The 20,655-nt window shown below is 44.5% G+C and overlaps 2 protein-coding genes across 7 annotated transcripts; one reads left to right on the forward strand and one right to left on the reverse strand.

Moving 5' to 3' along the window:
* Positions 1–1,483: 1,483 nt before the first annotated feature.
* Positions 1,484–11,199, reverse strand: LRRC57 (leucine rich repeat containing 57). 6 transcript variants are annotated; one of them, XM_072115712.1, is made up of 6 exons: positions 11,057–11,199; positions 6,043–6,169; positions 5,819–5,954; positions 5,472–5,740; positions 2,434–2,619; positions 1,484–1,991 (listed from the first exon to the last, which is right to left on the reverse strand). In XM_072115712.1, exons 2-6 carry the CDS (start codon positions 6,124–6,126, stop codon positions 1,950–1,952), a joined length of 717 nt encoding a protein of 238 aa, XP_071971813.1. In that variant the 5' UTR covers positions 6,127–6,169; positions 11,057–11,199; the 3' UTR covers positions 1,484–1,949. The 6 variants fall into 6 exon arrangements, with proteins under 6 accessions (XP_071971813.1, XP_071971812.1, XP_071971814.1 ...); XM_072115711.1 differs by having other exon boundaries at positions 6,043–6,172; positions 11,057–11,191; XM_072115713.1 differs by having other exon boundaries at positions 6,043–6,172; positions 11,053–11,190.
* A 53-nt stretch (positions 11,200–11,252) lies between these two features.
* On the forward strand, positions 11,253–20,362 carry HAUS2 (HAUS augmin like complex subunit 2). The gene is made up of 6 exons (XM_072115717.1): positions 11,253–11,451; positions 13,935–14,024; positions 16,306–16,375; positions 18,915–19,047; positions 19,180–19,288; positions 19,877–20,362. Exons 1-6 carry the CDS (start codon positions 11,365–11,367, stop codon positions 20,060–20,062), a joined length of 675 nt encoding a protein of 224 aa, XP_071971818.1. The 5' UTR covers positions 11,253–11,364; the 3' UTR covers positions 20,063–20,362.
* Positions 20,363–20,655: the final 293 nt, after the last annotated feature.

Below are 20,655 nucleotides of genomic sequence, written 5' to 3' on the forward strand. Positions count from 1 at the left end.
CTAAATTTACCTATTTATTTTTACATTTGGAGACATGAGGGCTTGTTATCTGCAGGATGAATTGTAATTCCGGGTGGAAACTGGGATAATTTGGTTGGTATGGTAACAGAGATACCACGTTCATAACTTTTGTACAAATTAACTTTTTCAGATTTCTCACGTACGGGACTTTTTTTTTTTTTTTTGCAGGATGAGTTTTTTCTTTGCAATCATTTTGGGGGCTGTGCAACCTTTTGATCATATTTTATTAAAATTCTTGTGTGTTACAAAATGTAAAAAAACCTGATTTGACATTTGGGTGCTATTTTCAGTTATAGGAAATAATTATTTTTAGATTTTGAAAGGACATTTTGGGATGTGGTGATAAACAAGTAAAGTCCTAAACATATTGGGTATTGTTATGTGTTCTAGGGAGGGTCATTTAAATTGTATATATTTTACTAATATATTTCAGGCTCCTCGGGTACTTAAACCATAGGGGTCTGATCACTTGTACAATGTACTGCTAGTATATTAGTCTGCCTCAGGCAGACTGTAATATAGATTACATATTGACAGCTATGGAAGCCTCTTACAGGCTACCACCTGTTTTGGCTACTACTGGCAATTATGTTACCGAGTTCAGCACTATGGACAGAAAACCTTGTGGTCTAGTGAAAGGAAAATTACTATATTTTTGTGGTATAAGATTACTTTTTAACCCTGAAAGTGTTTTCAAAAGTTGGGGGTTGTCTTATACCATAGGTGAGGAGGGGTTATTGAAGCAAGAAGCCACTGCTTCCTGTGTGGCTGCAGGCCCTGTAATCTATCTTCTCTCCATAGGGGCTCTGAGGTCCTGGCTCTCTAATGCTCCATTGTAGATCCGGCCATTGATAGATCCATAATGGGGCCCCACCTACCTTACTGTACATATGGCTTGTCTGGTCTAACACGTGCACAGGGACAGAGTCTCATGGATTCTCACAAGGCTGAGCTTGGATTTCCGCAGGTCAGGATTCATTACTCAGCTGCCTTATGAGAGGTAGGTCAGACATATGCAAGATACAGTGACCCATGGAAAGTGCAATGAGTGCATAGCATAGAGAGCGCACCAGATTAATGAAGACTAGTGCACCCGATACGTGTAAACCGTGAATAAACTAAGTGCACCAGTTTTCTTCTTGTGCGCCACAATTATGTCACTAGTTTGGGATATACTTGCAGTATAAGACTACCCCTCTTCCAACCTTATTTTTTTAACTGTAAAAGTTGGGGGGAGTCTTATACTTTGGAAAGTACAATGTATAACTTAGAGTTGAAACAGCACGTGCACCATATCCATCTATAGACTGTGTCTGGTGTTGCTGCTCAGCTCCACTGGTCTAGCACTGGTTTTCTGGGAGAAAGTCCATGTTTCTCAGATATTAAATAGTCTAGAATTGGACCTGAAAAGTTATTATCCAGTAAATAGACAAACCTATAACATAAAAATCCATCTCTAGTCTTATGTGGAACATACTATATTTCATGTCAGACATGGTTAATAAAAATTGTGCATGTGGTAAAAGTGCAGTGAGAAATAAGTTACAGATGGATAAGATTACAATGAGATAAAAATGCAAAACTCTAAAATAAGAACAGTACACGATAAGCTGGAACAGTAACAGGACAGAACTTGTATCCAGAGGGAAGTCCGATTCCACATTTGTCACTTGAGCTTTGGGAAAATCTGCTCAATGCAATAACAAAGTCAACCATTCTACAACGCGGCTGGTACAGCAAGCAGTGTGTCTGCCTGTGGGTCCAGTCCACACATCTTCATCAATGGCGCCCACCGGCCGGCGCTGTTATAGGAGGGGAGTCCTCTAGCTGATGGAAGAAGCAGCAAGGCCTGGAGCAGGCCCTATATTCTCAGCTCACCCTTATGATGGGGAGAGGACATTGCTAACGCTTCTGGGAATGCTGCCCCATCACACAAACTTCTTCCGGGTCGCTGTGAAGCGTTCCATGTACTAAAAAACACATAATACAGGGAGATCACATTATCCCAATGCAGACACCACACTAATAAGTAATGTAAAGCGGGTCTACGTTCATTACCTATCCACAGGATCAATGGGGGTCGCTGCCGGAGCTGAAGGGTCATTTTAGAAGACTTAAAGGAGGCTATATATGGGGACCACCTTTCCTGCGTTAAAGGGATTGTACCAACTTTGATTGGACCCCACCAATTTCATTATAGGGCATAACAATCATGGGAACAGGGGTCTTGCTTCTCCCTTATTGATGTAGGGATCAATCTGTATAGATCCGCTGGGAGCAGGGTCCTGGTTCATTCCTCTATAGGACATTCTCTGGATCGGTGGGGGGTTCCAGTCATCAAACTCAGGTATAACTCATACTGTCAATGGGGCATATGGGCTTACTTTTCCATACACATCTCATAGCACTGACCTTATCATAACCCTCCAAGTCCCGGAGCTTCTTTATTTCAAAGAGGTTTCCTTCTACGGCCAACAAGGAGATCTGGGAGTCACTTAGGATGCTGTGCGGCAACATACTGAGCTCCAGGCAGTTCTCTTCAAGTCGAAGGACCTTGAGACGAGGGCATCGAGAGACCTGCACTGAAATCTGTGATATCTGGAAAAAAACAAACGTAAAATTAAATAAACTCACATGAAATTAAGAGAGTTCTAAGGATGTTAGAGAAGTTGTGACATAATGGTCTTTACATTTAAAAAAATGGTGCTTTTTGTTTAACCCCTTCCCGAGATTTGACGTACTATTACTGCATGGCGGGAGGTGCGTTCCCGCAAAATGCGGTAATAGTACGTCATGCTTGTGGCGCCGGCTCCAGAACGGAGCCCGCGCCAGAAGCTGCGGGTGTCGGCTATATATTATAGCCGACACCCGAGAAATCTCCGATCGCGGGTGTTAACCCCTGACACGCCGCGGTCGTGCTAGGGGCATTTGAGAAGAATCGGATCCCCCCCGTGGCGCTTACCGGGGAGGGGGGGGGGGGGGGGGGGGTGTCCGCTGCTCCGATTGCAGCCCCGGGACTGCCGGTGCCCGGGGCTGCGCGATCCTCTTCTGTGAGCCGGGTCCGTGCCTTCTGGCAGGACCCGGCTGTAACACACTGAGCATGCGCAGCATGCTCAGTGTGTTACATTACACAGTGTAATACATCTGTATTACACTGTGTAATGTGAAGAAGAGCTTGAACAAGTGATCAGTGGATCACTTGTTCAAGCTAACCTGTAAAAGTTAATAAAAAAAGTTAAAAACACTACATTAATTCTTTTTATTAAAAAATGATTTTATTAAATAAAGTTGAAGTCCCCTAAACACAAATATTCCCTATACACATGCAATAAAGTGAAAAAAACACAAAATCACCAAAAAACCCCACATATTTGGTATCGCCGCGTCCGTAACAATCCGTACAATAACTCAGAAATATTATTGGACCTGCTCGGTGAACGCCGTAAAAACAAAACCCGTAAAACACGCCAAAAATTTACATTTTTCATAAAATCTCTACACAAAAATGTTCTAAAAAGTGATCAAAAAAAGTTATGTGCGCCAAAATGGTACCACTGAAAAGAACAACTCAACTCGTAAAAAATAAGTCCAAAACTAGCTCTGTCAACCAAAAAATATTAAAGTTATGTCTCCGAAAAGATGGCGATGCAAAAACAAATGAGATTTCCTCTATATTAGTTTTTATCCAGTAATGTTGTAAAAATAAATGAAAAACTGTATAAATGAGGTATCACCATAATCGTAATCACCTATAGAATAAAGATAACATAGTATTTTTAGTGTACGATGTACGACCCCCAAAAAATACGAAAAAAAAGTAAACCAAAATTGACAATTTTCTTTTCACCCATACATTCAAGAGTTAATAAAATCTCATCAATAAGCTAATGACCCACGAAAATGAATTATTTGTAAAGTGCATCTCATGTCGCAAAAAATAAGCCCTTATATGTCCAAATTGCCAAAAAATAAAGATTGTATAGCCAATAAAAAGTGACAATGCATAATCTGCTCTGAATGGCGCAGCTTCCCTTCGATGCCCTGGCGTGTGCCCATACAGCAGGTTACCACCACATATGGGGTATTGTTATACGCGGGAGGGATTGGGTATCAAATTTTGTGGAGCGTTTTGGTATTTTATCCACTGAGAATTTGTAAATTTTTTGAAAAACACATTAATTTAGCCAAAAAAGTTTACTTTCAAAATTGTATCCGATTTTGTTTTAACCCCTGTAAAATAATTAAAGGGTTAATAAACTTCATAAAAGTTTTACGTACGTTGAGGGGTGTAGTTTCTATAATGGGGTAATTTATGGTGTTTTGCTTTTATTTAGGTCTCTCAAAGTGACTTGAAACCTGAGCAGGTCCCTCAATAGCAGGATTTTGCGTTTTTTATGAAAATGTGAAAAATCGCACCTAACGTTCAAAGCCCCATAACATCCTACAAAAATAAGAGGATGCCTAAAAACCATGTCCACATAAATTAGACATTTAGTGAATGTTAGTTATTACATTTTTTTGCGGTTATTATTATGTATGGAAAAAGTAGAACATTTTGAAGTTCGAAAATCAAGAATTTTTCCAAATTTTCACCAAATATCTGATTTTCTCATAAATAAATGCAAAACAAAACACCAAAATTTTTCAACTAACATGAAGTACAAAGCGTCACGAGAAAACTATTTTAAAATCACTTGTATATGTTAAAGCGTTCCGAAGTTATAACCATTTATAGTGACACAGGGCAGATTTGAAAAAATGAGCCGTGTCAGGAAGGTGAAAAGTGGCTTCAGCGTTAAGGGGTTAAAAATACCAGGATTGTTAAACGTATCATACATTGTTATACATGGAAATAGCGTCACATGGCTTCCTTGATGGAATTCAGATGTTTATGCTGATTAATAAATACAGAATTTTTGTTCAACAATAATTGAAAAATAACACATCCCTTGGAAATAAGACCTAGTGCATCTATAGGGGCAAAAATTCATATAAGACGCTGGGGCACATTTATCACAAAAACAGTGCAGTCTGCCCTATGTGCAGTTTGCCTGTTTATAGTGCAGGATTCAAGAATTTTGGTGCGCGGTCTTCATGAATCTGGCGCCCCCTGCACTGCTCGGGAAGTGATCACCATTTTTTTTGTGTTCCTGTCTTGTTGGACACAGAGCAGCTGCAACACAAAACTGGCGCAGACACTTTATAGATACATGTACAAGCAGTTTGCACGTTCTTTCTATTGCAAAATCAGACAGAAAACTGGTGCAAACACTTCAATAAATGGGGGCCAGTGTCTTGTTTTTGGGGAAACATGGAATAGTGTAACGTGTGAACCTTGGATACTATAAAGATGCAAAAATGGCAATGACTGGGACTAGCTCCCCCCTACTCAGTCCTAACCTAAGGACTACCAGGTGCCCGTTCTAAGTAGGTTCTCTGCAATTACTTACCTGGTTCTGGTTTAAGTTGATCTCTATAGCCTGGACCCCAGAGACTTCATCTGGAATAGCCTGGATTTTATTCTTGGATAGATCCACCACATCCAGGTGCCGCAGGCTGCAGAGCTGGGTGGGCATTGCCCGCAGCTGGTTACCAGAAAGGTTTAGAGTCTTCAATGCAGAGAGCTGACCAAAGTCTGCAGGGAGACGGGCGATCTGGTTGGCGGAGAGGTGCAGAGTCTCTAGTTTCTTTAGTTTGCAAAATTCATCAGGAATTCTGGCTGGGGAGGGAGAAGTAACATGAGCCAACGATGAAAGATGATTTCTCCTACCTTCATCGTGTCAGGCAATGGTCTTACACAGTCTGTTGTGGTTCAGTGTCAAACTCTTCAAAACTCCAAATTTCCCTATGGATGGAGGCAGAGCTTCTATCTTGTTGCTGGACAGATCTATAGTTCGTAGATTCGCTGATAATCTCTGCAGGTCCTCGGGGAACTTTGGGTGGAAACAGAATTACAATTGTTTGAAAAAATCAACAAAATGATTCTATATCTATCTATACACACACTAGGACATCGCTCACCTCCACCAATCCCTTGTCAGTCAGCTGGAACACCCCCGTCTTTTGCGCGGTTTCTAGATGAGCCTTTAGAGCGCTATTACCCATGATGCTCCTCTTATAGTAGTCACAGGAAGTTTCCCTTGTAGTCCTGCTGATTACACAAAAAATACATATACCGGTAAATATGTGTCTGGATTAACTATGGAGTTATAAAGTCACAAGATCTAATGGGATTTCTCATGAGAACACGGCCTAAAGTTTTATGTTAAAAAATACTAAAATAAAATAATCCTAAATTTAAAAAAAATAAATAAAATCTTGTAGTCCCACCAATGGCAATGCCTGATGGCCACAGATTATCTCCTCCCCTCCCTGCACAAGTCACAGAGCATGCCCACAACACTCTCCCATGAGTCATATCCAGTCTATAAGAATATGTGGTACAGGTGGCTGCCGTAAAGCATCTCTCTGAATGCGGATAACAGAAGCTCAATCAAGATGGCCGCCCCCATAGTCCACGAAAAGTAATAAATCGGAAAATAAACTTTAGTAGCTGGTTTAATTACAACATACAGTCCAAACTACACTGTGGAAATGGATGGAAATGTACTTGGTATTACTGATCAGTTCCAACAAGTAGATTAGATAACTTTTAAGGCTGTCCTCTTACCATCAAGCATGACTTTCAGAAAGCCTAATGAAATAATATGGGATTAAAGACAGTATATATATTCCAGAAGGAACAGATTTCCAACTGTAGACAGCGCTGTGGTTGTGTCTCTTCTGTACAGTGTAGGAAACGTAGGCTTCCGGAAAGTCATGCTTGATGATAAGGGAGGAGCCTTATAACATAGCTAAAGAGGCAATGTTTTCCTTCATCGAGGCTGGAAAACTTACTTGCATATTTCCCAGAATCCCCTAGTACAGCGGCAATGGCAATGGAGTCTCATAGAAGCCCTTAAAGGGACTTGTCACCAGCTTTGACCCCATAAAAGGGGTTTTCCCAAGTATTTATGTCCTGTGGATAGGGGGATAACTAGCTGACCGATGAGTGTTTGACTGATCATGGCAGTGGGACCCCCAGCTCCCCAGAAAATGGGATCCTGCTCTCTCTGGAGTGTGGAGCGTACACCCTGACCCTCCATTCAATTGTATGGAAGGACAAAAATAGTGAGCAGAGCACTGGTCTATCTGTGACCACTCCCATAGACAGTGAATGGAGCGGTAGGACACAGGCTTCTCCTGCTGCTCCACCCATCAGTGAGAACAGGACCCGTTCTCTCCCATCAGACGGACCCTCAGTGATCAGCTAGTTATCCCCTGTCCTGTGGAAACGTAGAAACTTACGACAACCCCTTTAAACTACTAGCACCATTAGGAAGGGTACGAGGGTCATGTGAAAATAAGCCAAGATGAGCAGGATGAGAGGATGGACGGGAGCGTCACTACACATGGTGAGAATGCAGAGAATAATGGAACGATGTGATGTGCCATGTGGATTTATAAAGAGAAGAAATCTGATAAATGGTGTTGATCACATTAGTAGAATCTGCATACACATGAGAGGCTGAGTGCAGCGATACATTTATCTATTACGTATGTATCTGTGTATACATCATTACTGCGCATTCTGTAAGTACAGGTTTAGAAGAGAGACAAACGTCATAGACCAGTCATATCACAATGGATCACCAAGGAACTAAATCTGACTCAGTAGGGATGTAGCAGCCATTACAAAGTGGTTGGCCACTTTACCTCATGATTTTTGTGATGAGTGTGTGCAGGCAGGATATTAGATAATTTACCCATATACAGTACGTCTATTAATAGTTCTACTCCGCTTCCTATCTTTTACCTCATCTGCGGCCATTATATGGACAGGAATCTCTGGCTGATGGGGTAAAAAACAGGAGGCTTCACTTTACACATCAATAAAGCGGAGCAGAACTATTAATAGATGTATATTGGTAAATTACCTAATACCTTGCTCCCCCCCACACTTACACAAAACATGGTGTACAATGGACAACCCCTTTAAGCCCATATTAAACCATCCTGAGCAGGCCCGGCGCCAGCACTCGGCTTACCCGGGCAAGTGCCGGGGTGCTGGAGGGGCCCATTCGGGCCCCCAGATCAATTGTACCAGTGCAGCATAGAAGGAGAATCCGAAACTCATCTGTCCTTGTTCCCCCGAAGCGGCGCTCCCCACTCTGAAGCCGGGGCACATGATAACGTCATCAGATCACGTGTGCCAGCTTCAGAGCCGGCGCGTACAGCAGGTGCATGCCAAAGTAAGATGGAGGCTGTTCCTGCACTGCTTTTGAGGGAACGAGGATAGGTGACTTTTTTCATTTCCTGGAGGGGGGGCAGTGTAGCTGGAGGGGGGGTAGAGTGTGTGTACAGCGGGTGGGGGTGGGGGAGCAGTGTAGCTGGAGGGGGGGTAGAGTGTGCATACAGCGGGTGGGGGGGGGAGCAGTGTAGCTGGAGGGGGGTAGAGTGTGCGTACAGCGGGTGGGGGGGGGAGCAGTGTAGCTGGAGGGGTGGTAGAGTGTGCGTACAGCGGGTGGGGGGGGGAGCAGTGTAGCTGGAGGGGGTAGAGTGTGCGTACAGCGGGTGGGGTGGGGGGGAGCAGTGTAGCTGGAGGGGGGGTAGAGTGTGCGTGCAGCGGGTGGGGGGGGGGTAGCAGTGTAGCTGGAGGGGGGTAGAGTGTGTGTACAGCGGGTGGGGGGAGCAGTGGATACAGTGTGTGTACAGCGCGTGGGGGAGGCAGTGTAGCTGGAGTGGGGGATAGAGTGTGTGTACAGCGGGTGGGGGGAGGCAGTGTAGCTGGAGTGGGGGATAGAGTGTGTGTACAGCGGGTGGGGGGAGGCAGTGTAGCTGGAGTGGGGGATACAGTGTGTGTACAGCGGGTGGGGGGAGGCAGTGTAGCTTGAGTGGGTGGAGGGGATACAGTGTATGTACAGAGGGAGGGGGGGCTGTGTAGCTGGAGGGGGTGGTGGGGATACAGTGTATGTACAGGGTGAGGGGGGGCTGTGTAGCTGGAGGGGGTGGTGGGGATACAGTGTATGTACAGGGGGAGGGGGGCAGTGTAGCTGGAGTGGGTGGAGGGGATACAGTGTATGTACAGGGGGAGTGGGGCAGTGTAGCTGGAGGGGGTGGTGGGGATACAGTGTATGTACAGGGGGAGGGGGGCAGTGTAGCTGGAGTGGGGGGATACAGTGTGTGTACTGGGGTTGGGGGGGTAGTGTAGCTGGAGTGGGGAGGACACAGTGTGTGTACAGGGGGTGGAGGGAGTGTAGCTGTAGGGGGGATACAATGTGTCTACAGGGGGAGGGGGGCAGTGTGGCTACTGGAGGGTGGCGCATGAAGAGCCCCACTGAGGCTCTATCGCCCAGGGGCCCACTAAGACCTGGAGCCGGCCCTGATCCTGAGTGTTATCAATGCTATCACTGGACTGGCACTAGGAGAGCAGATTACATGCAGATCACTTAAGCAGCTTTTGTAGATGAGAGAACTCATTTGTCCTTGGAGAGTCGTCGCTCCGCAGCCGCTGCACCTTTGTTTATGGCATTACAAAGTAGATGGAAGAAAACATTACATCACCGTTTAGAAAGGAGTCAGTGTAACTAGTAGGAACATTGACACTAAACATACTGTACATCCCTGGCATGTATACATATAATAGCACAGGGAATGCAAACTACAATCCCTATCATCTCCCTCCAGGCACTATCAACATGTACAATTCCTGGCCCAATACATTATGGCGTCTACCTGTACACAGTAGTGTTAGTGCAGAATACTTAGCCAATTATGTAATAATTAAGTCTGCACGTCTCCAGACAGATTGCAGGATCTGAGCCTATAGGGTGGTAGAGGGATCTGTCCCAAAACAAAACCCAAACTTTGCTGCGGTATAACTAGGATGTAAATTTCGGTTTCTTGCACGAGTGCATCAGATACAACTCAGACTCATTCATTGTCTATTGGGCTCTGCCCATGTCAACTATTTTTCCTGGTCCGTCGATCCCATCCCAGAAAATGACAGCATGCGCTTCTCTGATTTGAGTGGTGTGTGATAATCATACATTGAAGTCAATAAGTGTGTAAAAAATTAACACATAGCGCTCGATTGTGTCAATTTCTGCACATTCACGTTTCTAGTTGCTCGGAGCTGTGACAAACAGATATTAAAATCTGACACAACGCAACACAATGACACTGGGACTACAAAGACGAATGGTTGTATAGCACAAAGACCAAACTCAGATGATTTTCACTGACCAAAACTGTAAGGCTATATTCACACTGCCGTTGCCCGCCCGTACCGTACCGTAGCGGGCAATGGCAGTGTACGGGGAGAGGAGGAGGAGGTGAGCGCAGCTCACCCCCGCCCCTCTCCATAGCAACCTATGGCGCACGGTGCCGTATTACGGGAAAAGATAGGACAGGTCCTATCTTTTTCCCGGATACGGAACGGTACGGTGCCGCACGTGTGCTGCACCGTATCGCTCCCCTAGGGTGCCGTGCGCCCATAGAAGTGTATGGGGGACGTATATCGGCCGTATATACGTCGGCCGTATATACGTCCCCCATACGTTAGTGTGAATGTAGCCTAAGATTTCTCACTCACTCCATGAGCAACTGGCCTTAACAGAGCCTAAAACTGCAGGAGTTTGTTACAATGTGTATGAGATCTCACAGCCTGGATACTGGGCAGGAGGAGGCTCTGTCTGCTGGAACTATGATGCTGATGTGTGAACACAGCCCTACACTGACTACAGATGACAGAGGATCTAGCTGCTGATACCACGTGACAACTACTGCTCCCAGCCTCACAATGTAAACACGGTGGGTGGAGCCGCACAGGAGTCACATTAGAATGTTCACACTTGCGGTTTTACAGCGTCATCAGAAATGTGTGCGGCTCCATTACACCAGCAGAGGCGCCGTAGTCTTACGAACAACTACCCCCATCAGTACACCCAAAAGTTACAATACTTTCCACATACCCCACACTAATGCTCTTACCCACCACAGGGGACTAGAATCACCATGCACAGGCTCCGATGCACCTTTCCCAGCTACTCCCTGCACTCCCAGCCACTGCTCTTCCGGGCACAGCAGCTCCACCTTCACAGCCCTGGAATCTGCCACACACAAGATGGCGCCGGAGTGCATCCTCCTGAATCATAATTGCACGTGCCATTCACAATATGGCGCTGCTACGGATCTCTGAGTGGGTCATATGGAAGCGCGGATTTTCATTGGCTGCCCTGCTCTTAGCGCTTTCTTTTGCTTTTGCGGGAAGGTTCTTGTCACTTGTTTTAGTGACAGCGGGTGATGGCGAGTAATCCCTGGGACCCGGTGCAGCCCACAGCAGCCGCCTTCCTGATAGAGAGGTGCCAGGCGGCCGGAGTCTTGTCACAGGTACTGGAGCCTCATATATCACCGGGAAGTGCAGAGACCACTGCACCTATGGAGCAGAGCTGTAGTACTCCGGGACCCTCAGACCCCCTCCGATCTGAAATCCATCATGATAAACCAGGGACACTTACACATAGATCCAGACACCGGGACTGTGGTAATCTTCTTATATTTCTTATCCATGACCTCCTTCCTTCTAATATCAACTTTTAAAATTATGCTAATGAGTCTAAAGGGCTACCCTAGCCCCTCTGTGATCTGGCTTTTCAGTTTGTTACACTAGGGGCATTTATCACACTTTTTTCTCTTTTTTTTTTTCCTTTCATTTTTGCACTTTTTTTTTTTATTTTGCTGTTTTGCAATGTTTGTTGTTTTTCAGCTTGTCTTTCATGGCAAATAATGTCACACATCGCTCCCAGGGGCTGCTTTTAGTTTGAATAAAAGGATGACACAAGAGCTTACAGTCTGAGGGGGTGACACAAGAGCTTACAGTCTATGAGGATGAGGGGGTGACACAAGAGCTTACAGTCTTTGAGGATGAGGGGGTGACATAAGAGCTTACAGTCTATGAGGATGAGGGGATGACACAAGAGCTTACAGTCTATGAGGATGAGGGGGTGACACAAGAGCTTACACTCTATGAGGATGAGGGGGTGACACAAGAGCTTACACTCTATGAGGATGAAGGGGTGACACAAGAGCTTACACTCTATGAGGATGAAGGGGTGACACAAGAGCTTACACTCTATGAGGATGAAGGGGTGACACAAGAGCTTACACTCTATGAGGATGAAGGGGTGACACAAGAGCTTACAGTCTATGAGGATGAGGGGGTTACACAAGAGCTTACAGTCTATGAGGATGAGGGGGTGACACAAGAGCTTACAGTCTATGAGGATGAGGGGGTGACACAAGAGCTTACAGTCTATGAGGATGAGTGGGTGACACAAGAGCTTACAGTCTATGAGGATGAGGAGGTGACACAAGAGCTTACAGTCTATGAGGATGAGGGGGTGACACAAGAGCTTACAGTCTTTGAGGATGAGGGGGTGACATAAGAGCTTACAGTCTATGAGGATGAGGGGATGACACAAGAGCTTACACTCTATGAGGATGAGGGGGTGACACAAGAGCTTACACTCTATGAGGAAGAGGGGGTGACACAAGAGCTTACACTCTATGAGGATGAAGGGGTGACACAAGAGCTTACACTCTATGAGGATGAAGGGGTGACACAAGAGCTTACACTCTATGAGGATGAAGGGGTGACACAAGAGCTTACAGTCTATGAGGATGAGGGGATGACACAAGAGCTTACAGTCTATGAGGATGAAAGGGGTGACACAAGAGCTTACACTCTATGAGGGGGTGACACAAGAGCTTACAGTCTATGAGGGGGTGACACAAGAGCTTACACTCTATGAGGATGAGGGAGTGACACAAGAGCTTACAGTCTATGAGGATGAGGGGATGACACAAGAGCTTACAGTCTATGAGGATGAGGGGTGACACAAGAGCTTACAGTCTATGAGGATGAGGGTGTGACACAAGAGCTTACAGTCTATGAGGATGAGGGGGTGACACAAGAGCTTACACTCTATGAGGATGAGGGGGTGACACAAGAGCCTACAGTCTATGAGGATGAGGGGGTGACACAAGAGCCTACAGTCTATGAGGATGAGGGGGTGACACAAGAGCTTACAGTCTATGAGGATGAGGGGTGACACAAGACCTTACAGTCTATGAGGATGAGGGTGTGACACAAGAGCTTACAGTCTATGAGGATGAGGGGGTGACACAAGAGCTTACACTCTATGAGGATGAGGGGGTGACACAAGAGCTTACACTCTATGAGGATGAGGGGGTGACACAAGAGGTTGTATAATGGTCCAGCCATTCTATATAAGGGAGCAATATAAAATAATTTAATAAATAAAAATTTTGCTGCTTGAACCCGCCATCAGCCGCCATCTTATTTACAGGGTCCTAGGTGAAAAAGACCTTTATTTTGGTCTCTCCTCCTCCTCCCCCTCTAACCCGTCCCTCTTTATTACACAATCTCACCTTACACTAGTCGGCTCCCGGCAGTGAGCTGATGGCCCCTTTCTTCTGATTCCGCCTATCAACGGACAGAGTAATAATCTGTGAAGCCTGGTCACGGGGGCCAGGGTAGCCCCTCAGACTCATTAGCAGAATTTTAAAAGTTGATTTTAGAAGGAAGGAGGCTATCGATAGCGCATATAAGAAGATTCTACAGTCACGGTGCCTGGATGTACTAGTAGGTGCCCTTGGTTTTTCATGCTTGGTATTGATGGTAGATTCCCTTTAAATACACCTGTACTGTGCAGATCATTACAAAGTTGCGCATGTTGTGCAGTGTAATGATAGTGCGGCCTAACAAAGTGTCACACAAATTCTCCCATAGAAACATGTTCACGGAGTTTTCTTTCGCTATACTTTTTCTATGTCCTCTTTATGTTTCTTAGAACGCCCTGGACCAGTGGAAGGAGGTGCCATGTTTTAGTCGTGTAGAAGAGCTGGAGAAGATCTCTGCCCTCAAGGCTGAAATCAACCAGGTGACACAACCTCTGTTTATCTACTCAGTGCTCAGTTTTACATTGTAGCAGGGACTGGAGTTGTGGGTCTCCTTAACCCCTTAATGACCAGGCTCTTGTTAGGGCTCATTTTCTGCATAGCAAATTGCACTTCATAGTGACTTCTGGCACTAATAACTTTTTCATACTTCAGTATATGGAGCTGTGGGTGGTGTCATTTTCTGCAAGATGAGATCACGTTTTCCATGCTACCATTTTGAGGAGTGCACGGCTTTTTGATCACTTTTTATAACGATGGCAAAGAAGTGGCATTTTCGACTTTTGGTGTTATTTTCTGTTACAGGGTTAAACACCAGGAGTATATTATATGTTGTTTCGATTTTTATTTTTTTTATTTTTATTTTTTACTATTTTTCAGACCCCTTAGGTTAGGGTTTCTTCAACCCTAGGTTTTCTGATTGATCCTACCATATATTGCCATTCTACAGTATATGGGGATTTTACTGAGCATGCATTACAATGTGCCACTGGCACATTGTAACAAATGATCAGATGCTATACAGCCTCAGGTCTTACAAAGACCTTGGGGTATCATGGCAAAAAATCATTGCTCCCATGATGGAGGCTCTCTGGTGGACGGTCGGGCGGCTTTGTACCGGCGTGATCCCATGGTTAATACCCATGGGTGTTACCAGTGGGTGTTTGATTCAGTATGCTATATATGCAATACGGTGTATGAGAAGGCTCAGCCCATGCGCCCTCTCCAAACACTCACAGCCGATGTTAAGCCGACGTGAGGATAGGACTCCATGCATCGTAGTGATACATGATACAAGGAGTCCCTTCTTCCCACTGAAATCATGATTCTAGTTCCACAGGAGGAAGAACAGTGCAATGTGCGGTCTAAACCCAGGGTCTGCAGAGAAGCACTGGGAAGTGTTGGTGCTGGAGACCTATGGTGCTCAACCATCTCCCCAACCATTATACCTGCGGGCAGCATGTTGTAGAGAAATGTAGCATTATTTTTATCATACCTAATTTGTTTTTTGTTGTCCATTATGCCAAGAAATTCCCATTTTAAACCATATTTTGCACTTGGAGCACGGCTATTCGTGCCTGGACCACACCTTTTCATCGGATAAGTAGTAGATTTGTCTTGTGAGAAACATGGGGTTACCCTAGGACAGTGGTGGTGAACCGTTGGCACGGGTGCCAGACTTGGCACTCGGAGTCCTCTTAGTGGGCACTTAGACTGTTGCCCCAGAACAGTGTTCACGATACCCCTATAGAACCACCGAGAGTGTCAGGGCAGCCGGCTGCGCGTGTTTTGGCAGCCCCATTCATCTATATGGAGCTGACGGACATTGCTAAGCACCGTACTCTCCAATCTATGCCAACTCCATAGAATTGACCGGGGCAGCCCAGCCATCCACCACGGCTGCTCCGACCATCTTGGTGGACCCCCGTTCTAGTGATCCTGGTCTACCTAAAACTGCAGGAAGAAAGAGAAGTTGTGGTCAGGGTCAGATTATCATTGGACCTTCTACTCTGGGCCCCACGAGAATCCTCACTCAGGGGGCTCCCAAGAGAAGCTCCAATGGCAATCTAAATTTCCCCTTTAACTCTCAGCAATATTGGGGTCCTCAGGATCTTAAGAAGAATGGAAAAAGTTACTGTATGAATTGCTGAATTGGCACTTTGCAATAAATAAGCAGTTTTGGGTTGCAGTTTGGGCACCCGGACTATTAAAGGTTCGCCATCACTGCCCTAGGAGAAGAGCAGGAATAGTAATGCTCCAAGCACTCCCTAGGTGCACCAACACCTTCATCAGCTTAATGATAATTGAGATAAGCTACACATTAGAAAACATGTCTCTGCTAAGATTATGCCATTTGTTGAAGAGTTTCCCCCAAACTGGGGATATATGGGTTGTCCAGTTTAGAAAACGCATTTTTAGGAAATTCAGAATTCCTAGATGGGGAGTGGGGGGGCCTTTGTTTAGGATCTTCATATCTGGGCCGAAGAGAAGATTATCTATAAAGACCAGATCTCTTTGGACGTCCTGTTGTGTCCTGCATAGCCCAGATAACACATTGATATGAATGGGCATTATGTAGCGACTTTTTCCCCTTGTTGTGGCACTGACACTAAAAAAGTTCCAGCTGATCCCTATGGTACACTTGCATGGGCACTAGGGGATCCGCTTATTGCCAGATAATTAATTTAACAAGCATGGGTTGTCCTAAGTAGAGATCCCCCTTTAAATTCTTTGTAGTTAATATGTTATGTTTTTGCTTTACAGAAAAGCTTGGAATTAGAAATGCTGGGACTTGAGAAGGAGACGGCAGATATTGCTCATGTGTTTTTCATTAGTAAGTTTTTTTTATATTGATTTTAGTGTTTGTTTCTTCACTGTAATAGTTCTGTGCTTACAAAGGTGATGTGTGTGAATCCTGGGCTTCCCACTCATTATCAATGCAATTACAAGCTATATGTATATACAGTTGAAACCAGAGGTGAACATACATTATATAAAAAGACACACATGCATGTTTTTTCTCTGACATGAGATCAGAATAAACCTTTTCCCATTCGGGTCAATTAGGATTACCAAAATAATTAATATTTGCCAAAGTTTACATATACTAAGATTACTATTTGGGATATCCCATATGATGATTTCTTGCCTTTGGAAGCTTCTTATAGGTTTATTTGCAACATCTGAGTAAATTAAAGACACCCATGTGGATGTATTTGAAGGCACACCTGAAACACACTGCTTAAAAGTAATGGAGTAAAGTGCTTTAGACAGTTTTCCGCACTGCTGCAACTAGTTGGGGTATTGGCTTGGCGGAAAAAAGTCAGTGTGCCAAAAAATAATGCAAACCTGTATGACTAGGCCGTCTTACACAAATGTATACAGGCAGTCCCTGGGTTACGTACAAGATTGGTTCTGTAGGTTTGTTCTTAAGTTGAATTTGTATGCAAGTTGGAACCGTATACTTTATAATTGTAACCCCAACAAAATTTTTTGGTCTCTGGCAATTGGAGTTTAAAAATGTTGGATTCTCATGAAAAGCAGGATTAACAATAAAGCTTAATTGCAGACAACTTTAATAACTTTTATAGCTCTTTATTGTAGCCTGATGCTTAAGTACAGTAAATTACCAATTACCAGAGGTCCGTTTGTAACTAGGGGTCGTCTGTAAGTTGGGTGTTCTTAAGTAGGGGACCACCTGTATATTATTGCCTTACCAGACCGTTTTCATATGAGAAGCACAAGTCCATGATATCTACAGTAGGCAAATACAGCCATACATATGAATGGCCGTACTGTACTAAGGATAAGATAAAATATTGAGCATGTCCTATTTTCCCCTGTATTTCTGTGCTGTACATCCCATAGAAGTCTATGGGAAAATACATGCAACGGGTAGACAAGCCAGAGACCTCATTTTCACCATTTTTTTTTACGGTTACGCATCAATGTACATGCTCATTGGGATGAAAAACGTGCTTTAATTATGGCCAAAATACATTCTACTCTCCGCTGTCTTACCATTCAACACTTTTCCATATATCGGCCCCAGTGTTGTGCAGTGGCCACCAGTCCTGACCTCAGTCACATGGAAAATTTATGGGCACAACTGAAAAGGCCGGTGTGGGCAAGGGGCTACAAACATGTCCCAATTACATCTGTTCTGTCAGAAGGAATGAGCCCAAATTTCTACCAAATGTTGTGAGAAGCTTGTGAAAGGATATCCAAAATGTGGGACCAAAGTAATATACCGTATATACTCGTGTATAAGCCGAGTTTTTCAGCACAAAAAATGTGCTGAAAAACACCCCCTCAGCTTATACACGAGTCAATATCCAGCTATAAAGAGTAAAAAATACTTTAAAAATAATAAACTTATATACTCACCCTCCCTGGCCCTGATGTGCAGCGCAGCTCCCCCGATGTCCGCGCGGCTCCTCTTCTTGCTTTCGCGCCCGTCTTCTTTTTTCATACTATGCGACTGCCGGCCGCGGGAGATCAATGGCGGCGCCCAGCAGAAGAAAGAAGACGGGCGCGGAAGCAAGAAGAGGAGCCATGCGGACATCGAGGGAGCAGCGCGGCACATGGGGGCCGGATGGTGAGTATATAAGTTTATTATTTTTTAATGCTGGGGGCAGGCTGTATGCCACTGGGGGGCAGGCTGTATGCCACTGGGGGCTGGTTGGCTATATACTGGGGGAGTCTGTGACCAATGCATTTCCCACCCTCGGCTTATACTCGAGTCAATAGTTTTTCCCAGTTTTTGGTGGTAAAATTAGGGGTCTCTGCTTATACTCGGGTAAGTATATACGGTAGTTTAAGTGCAATGGCACAAAATATTGATGAAATGTAAGTAAACTCTTGACTTTGCAGTAAGTAATACAAATACCTTAAAAACTCTTTATTCTGACATTTGGCAAATATAAATAATTTTGATAAAATCCTAATTGACCTAAGGGTACATTCACACGCGGTATGCATGCTGTGACCCCTCCTCCTTCCATACAGGAGGCCGCATACTCGCAAAAAGGTAGAGCATGCTCTATCTCTTTTGCGGTGTATGGTGCGGTGTGGCACAGGGCCGCCGTTGCCGTCTAGGGGGACGTATATGCAGCCGCAAATTTGCGGCCGCATGTACGTCCCCTCGCAACAGCCGTGTGAATAAGCCCTAAAATAGGAAACGTTTATTCTGATTTCACGTCCGATAGAGAGAGAAACATCATATGTGTTGTTTTATATAGTGTATGGAAACTTCTGGTCTCAACTGTACTTCCTATATTTTCCTACAAGTATTGAGATGACAGTAGGCTGTGTTGTGTGACATTATTAGTTTTCCAGATTTAAATCTGTCTTCACACATTTTCCAATTGCAGATCAAAAATATGAGGCTCTGCAAGCCATAAACAGCCACCTGGAGGCCGTATTGAGGGAGAAACGTAGTCTGCGGCAAAGGCTGGCCAAACCATTGTGCCAAGAGAATTTACCCATTGAGGCATCATACCACAGGTAGGTCTTCTGGGAAAGACCACTTTTTGTGTGTATTCATACAGAGGCTTTTTTAATAGGCAGCAGTTATTGTATGTATATCCATGCACATATCTATATATCAGTTTAATTTTTTTGTATCTTTTTGCCCAGGTTTGTCTCTGAACTCCTACCACTTGCTGTTACGTTCATTGAAAAACTGGAATTCTACATCCAAACCATCCACACCATTCCCCAGATTCCAGAATGTGCCAAAAATATGGTGAGAGCACTTTGTCCATGACTAAGATTTGACTTCAAAGAACCATTGTAATCGTACACATTGTGGGAGCGGTAATCCTGCCGCCATCCCGCAGGAACAAGCCACAACTTCTGGTTTGTGATTTGTATAATGAAGCGATTTAGGTTTGACCTTTGGGGGAGGGCGAAGCTCAACTTTTCCATGGCGAAAATTGATTTGCGCACCATGATCCATGACATGTCACATATTTCGCTGCGGATCAAAAACATGCAGTGAAAAGATTTAAAGGGGGTTTTCCCACAAAAAAAGTAAGGCCCTAACTTGCTTATCGGTCAGGGTCACGGTGATGAGGCCCCCATCTATCACGAGTACAGGGGGTCCGATCGGGGTCTGAGATACCTCCATTGGACCCCTCATCACTCCCCAAGATGACCGCGCATGTCCATCTCTATGGAGCTGACGGAGATGGCCAATCGCCGCCGTTCCCCCCGATTGCCAAGTTAGGCCCTATCCTGTGGTACCACGTATTGACCACGTATAGACCACGTATAGAATAATGAGTTTGGGTCCCAGTCCATAATCAAATAACAGGCCACATCTCTCTTCCAGGACAATGCACTTGCTAGATTGGAGGCTCTGGAGGCAGATCTAGAAGAGGTGACTGAACAGATCTTGACATGGAGAGAAGTACAAATGAAACAACTGCAGGGAAACTTCCAGGTCAATACAGATGAAAGTTCCCACAGTTCCAAAGAATCTACATCGTATCTGTCCATTGAAAACTTGCACCGCTAGTAATGCGGCAGAGTGTTGGTGATGTCTCACTGTCCGAGAGTAGATAAAGTGTGTACATTTATATGTTATATTTGTTTTACCAGTTTATCTGACACAGAGTTATAAGCTACATAAAGTGTGAGTCCAATCTCCAGTAGATGGATAAAGAAGCTTATATACTTCTAATAATATTAGATCCGCCATTTGACTTCTCCTCCGGTCACATACAATGTTATTAAGGAACCACATTTATGTATTTAATGAGTTTTTATGTTTTGTAAATAAATTTCTAACATTAAATATCAAAACTTTGCAGGTAAACTGTATAGCATCTTTTGTTATTGGAACATATAGGGGCACACTTACTACGGACTTTGCGACAGTTTTCTTGCACGTTCTTTCCAGTGGAAACTGCTTACACAGGTATTTAGGAAGTGTCTGCACCACAAATGTGTCACATGTGACCGTTTTGTGGCGCAGCTGCACTAGGCATCATGTGACACAAATTTGGCGGCGTTACGGTGCGCTAGATTTATCATGCAAAGTCTGTTGCACACTCTATGTTGAAGGTGCACCACAAAAAAAAGTTGGTGAACTCTGTCGGGACAGATTCA

Source organism: Engystomops pustulosus, chromosome 7, assembly GCF_040894005.1.
Source record: "Engystomops pustulosus chromosome 7, aEngPut4.maternal, whole genome shotgun sequence".
Lineage (NCBI taxonomy): Eukaryota > Metazoa > Chordata > Amphibia > Anura > Leptodactylidae > Engystomops > Engystomops pustulosus.

What these genes read in the sequence shown, in the direction of transcription:
- LRRC57 (XM_072115713.1), bottom strand. Translation starts at nt 11,078, where the DNA reads ATGGTGATTCTAGTCCCCTGTGGTGG. An exon ending in ATTCTAGTCCCCTGTGGTGG is followed by an intron (nt 6,173 to 11,052) that starts GTAAGAGCATTA and finishes TTGTGTAATCAG; the next exon opens with CAGGACTACAAGGGAAACTT. An exon ending in ACTGAACCACAACAGACTGT is followed by an intron (nt 5,741 to 5,818) that starts GTAAGACCATTG and finishes CTCCCTCCCCAG; the next exon opens with CCAGAATTCCTGATGAATTT.
- HAUS2 (XM_072115717.1), top strand. Translation starts at nt 11,365, where the DNA reads ATGGCGAGTAATCCCTGGGACCCGGTGCAGCCCACAGCAGCCGCCTTC. An exon ending in TGCTCATGTGTTTTTCATTA is followed by an intron (nt 16,376 to 18,914) that starts GTAAGTTTTTTT and finishes TTCCAATTGCAG; the next exon opens with ATCAAAAATATGAGGCTCTG. An exon ending in ATTGAGGCATCATACCACAG is followed by an intron (nt 19,048 to 19,179) that starts GTAGGTCTTCTG and finishes CTTTTTGCCCAG; the next exon opens with GTTTGTCTCTGAACTCCTAC.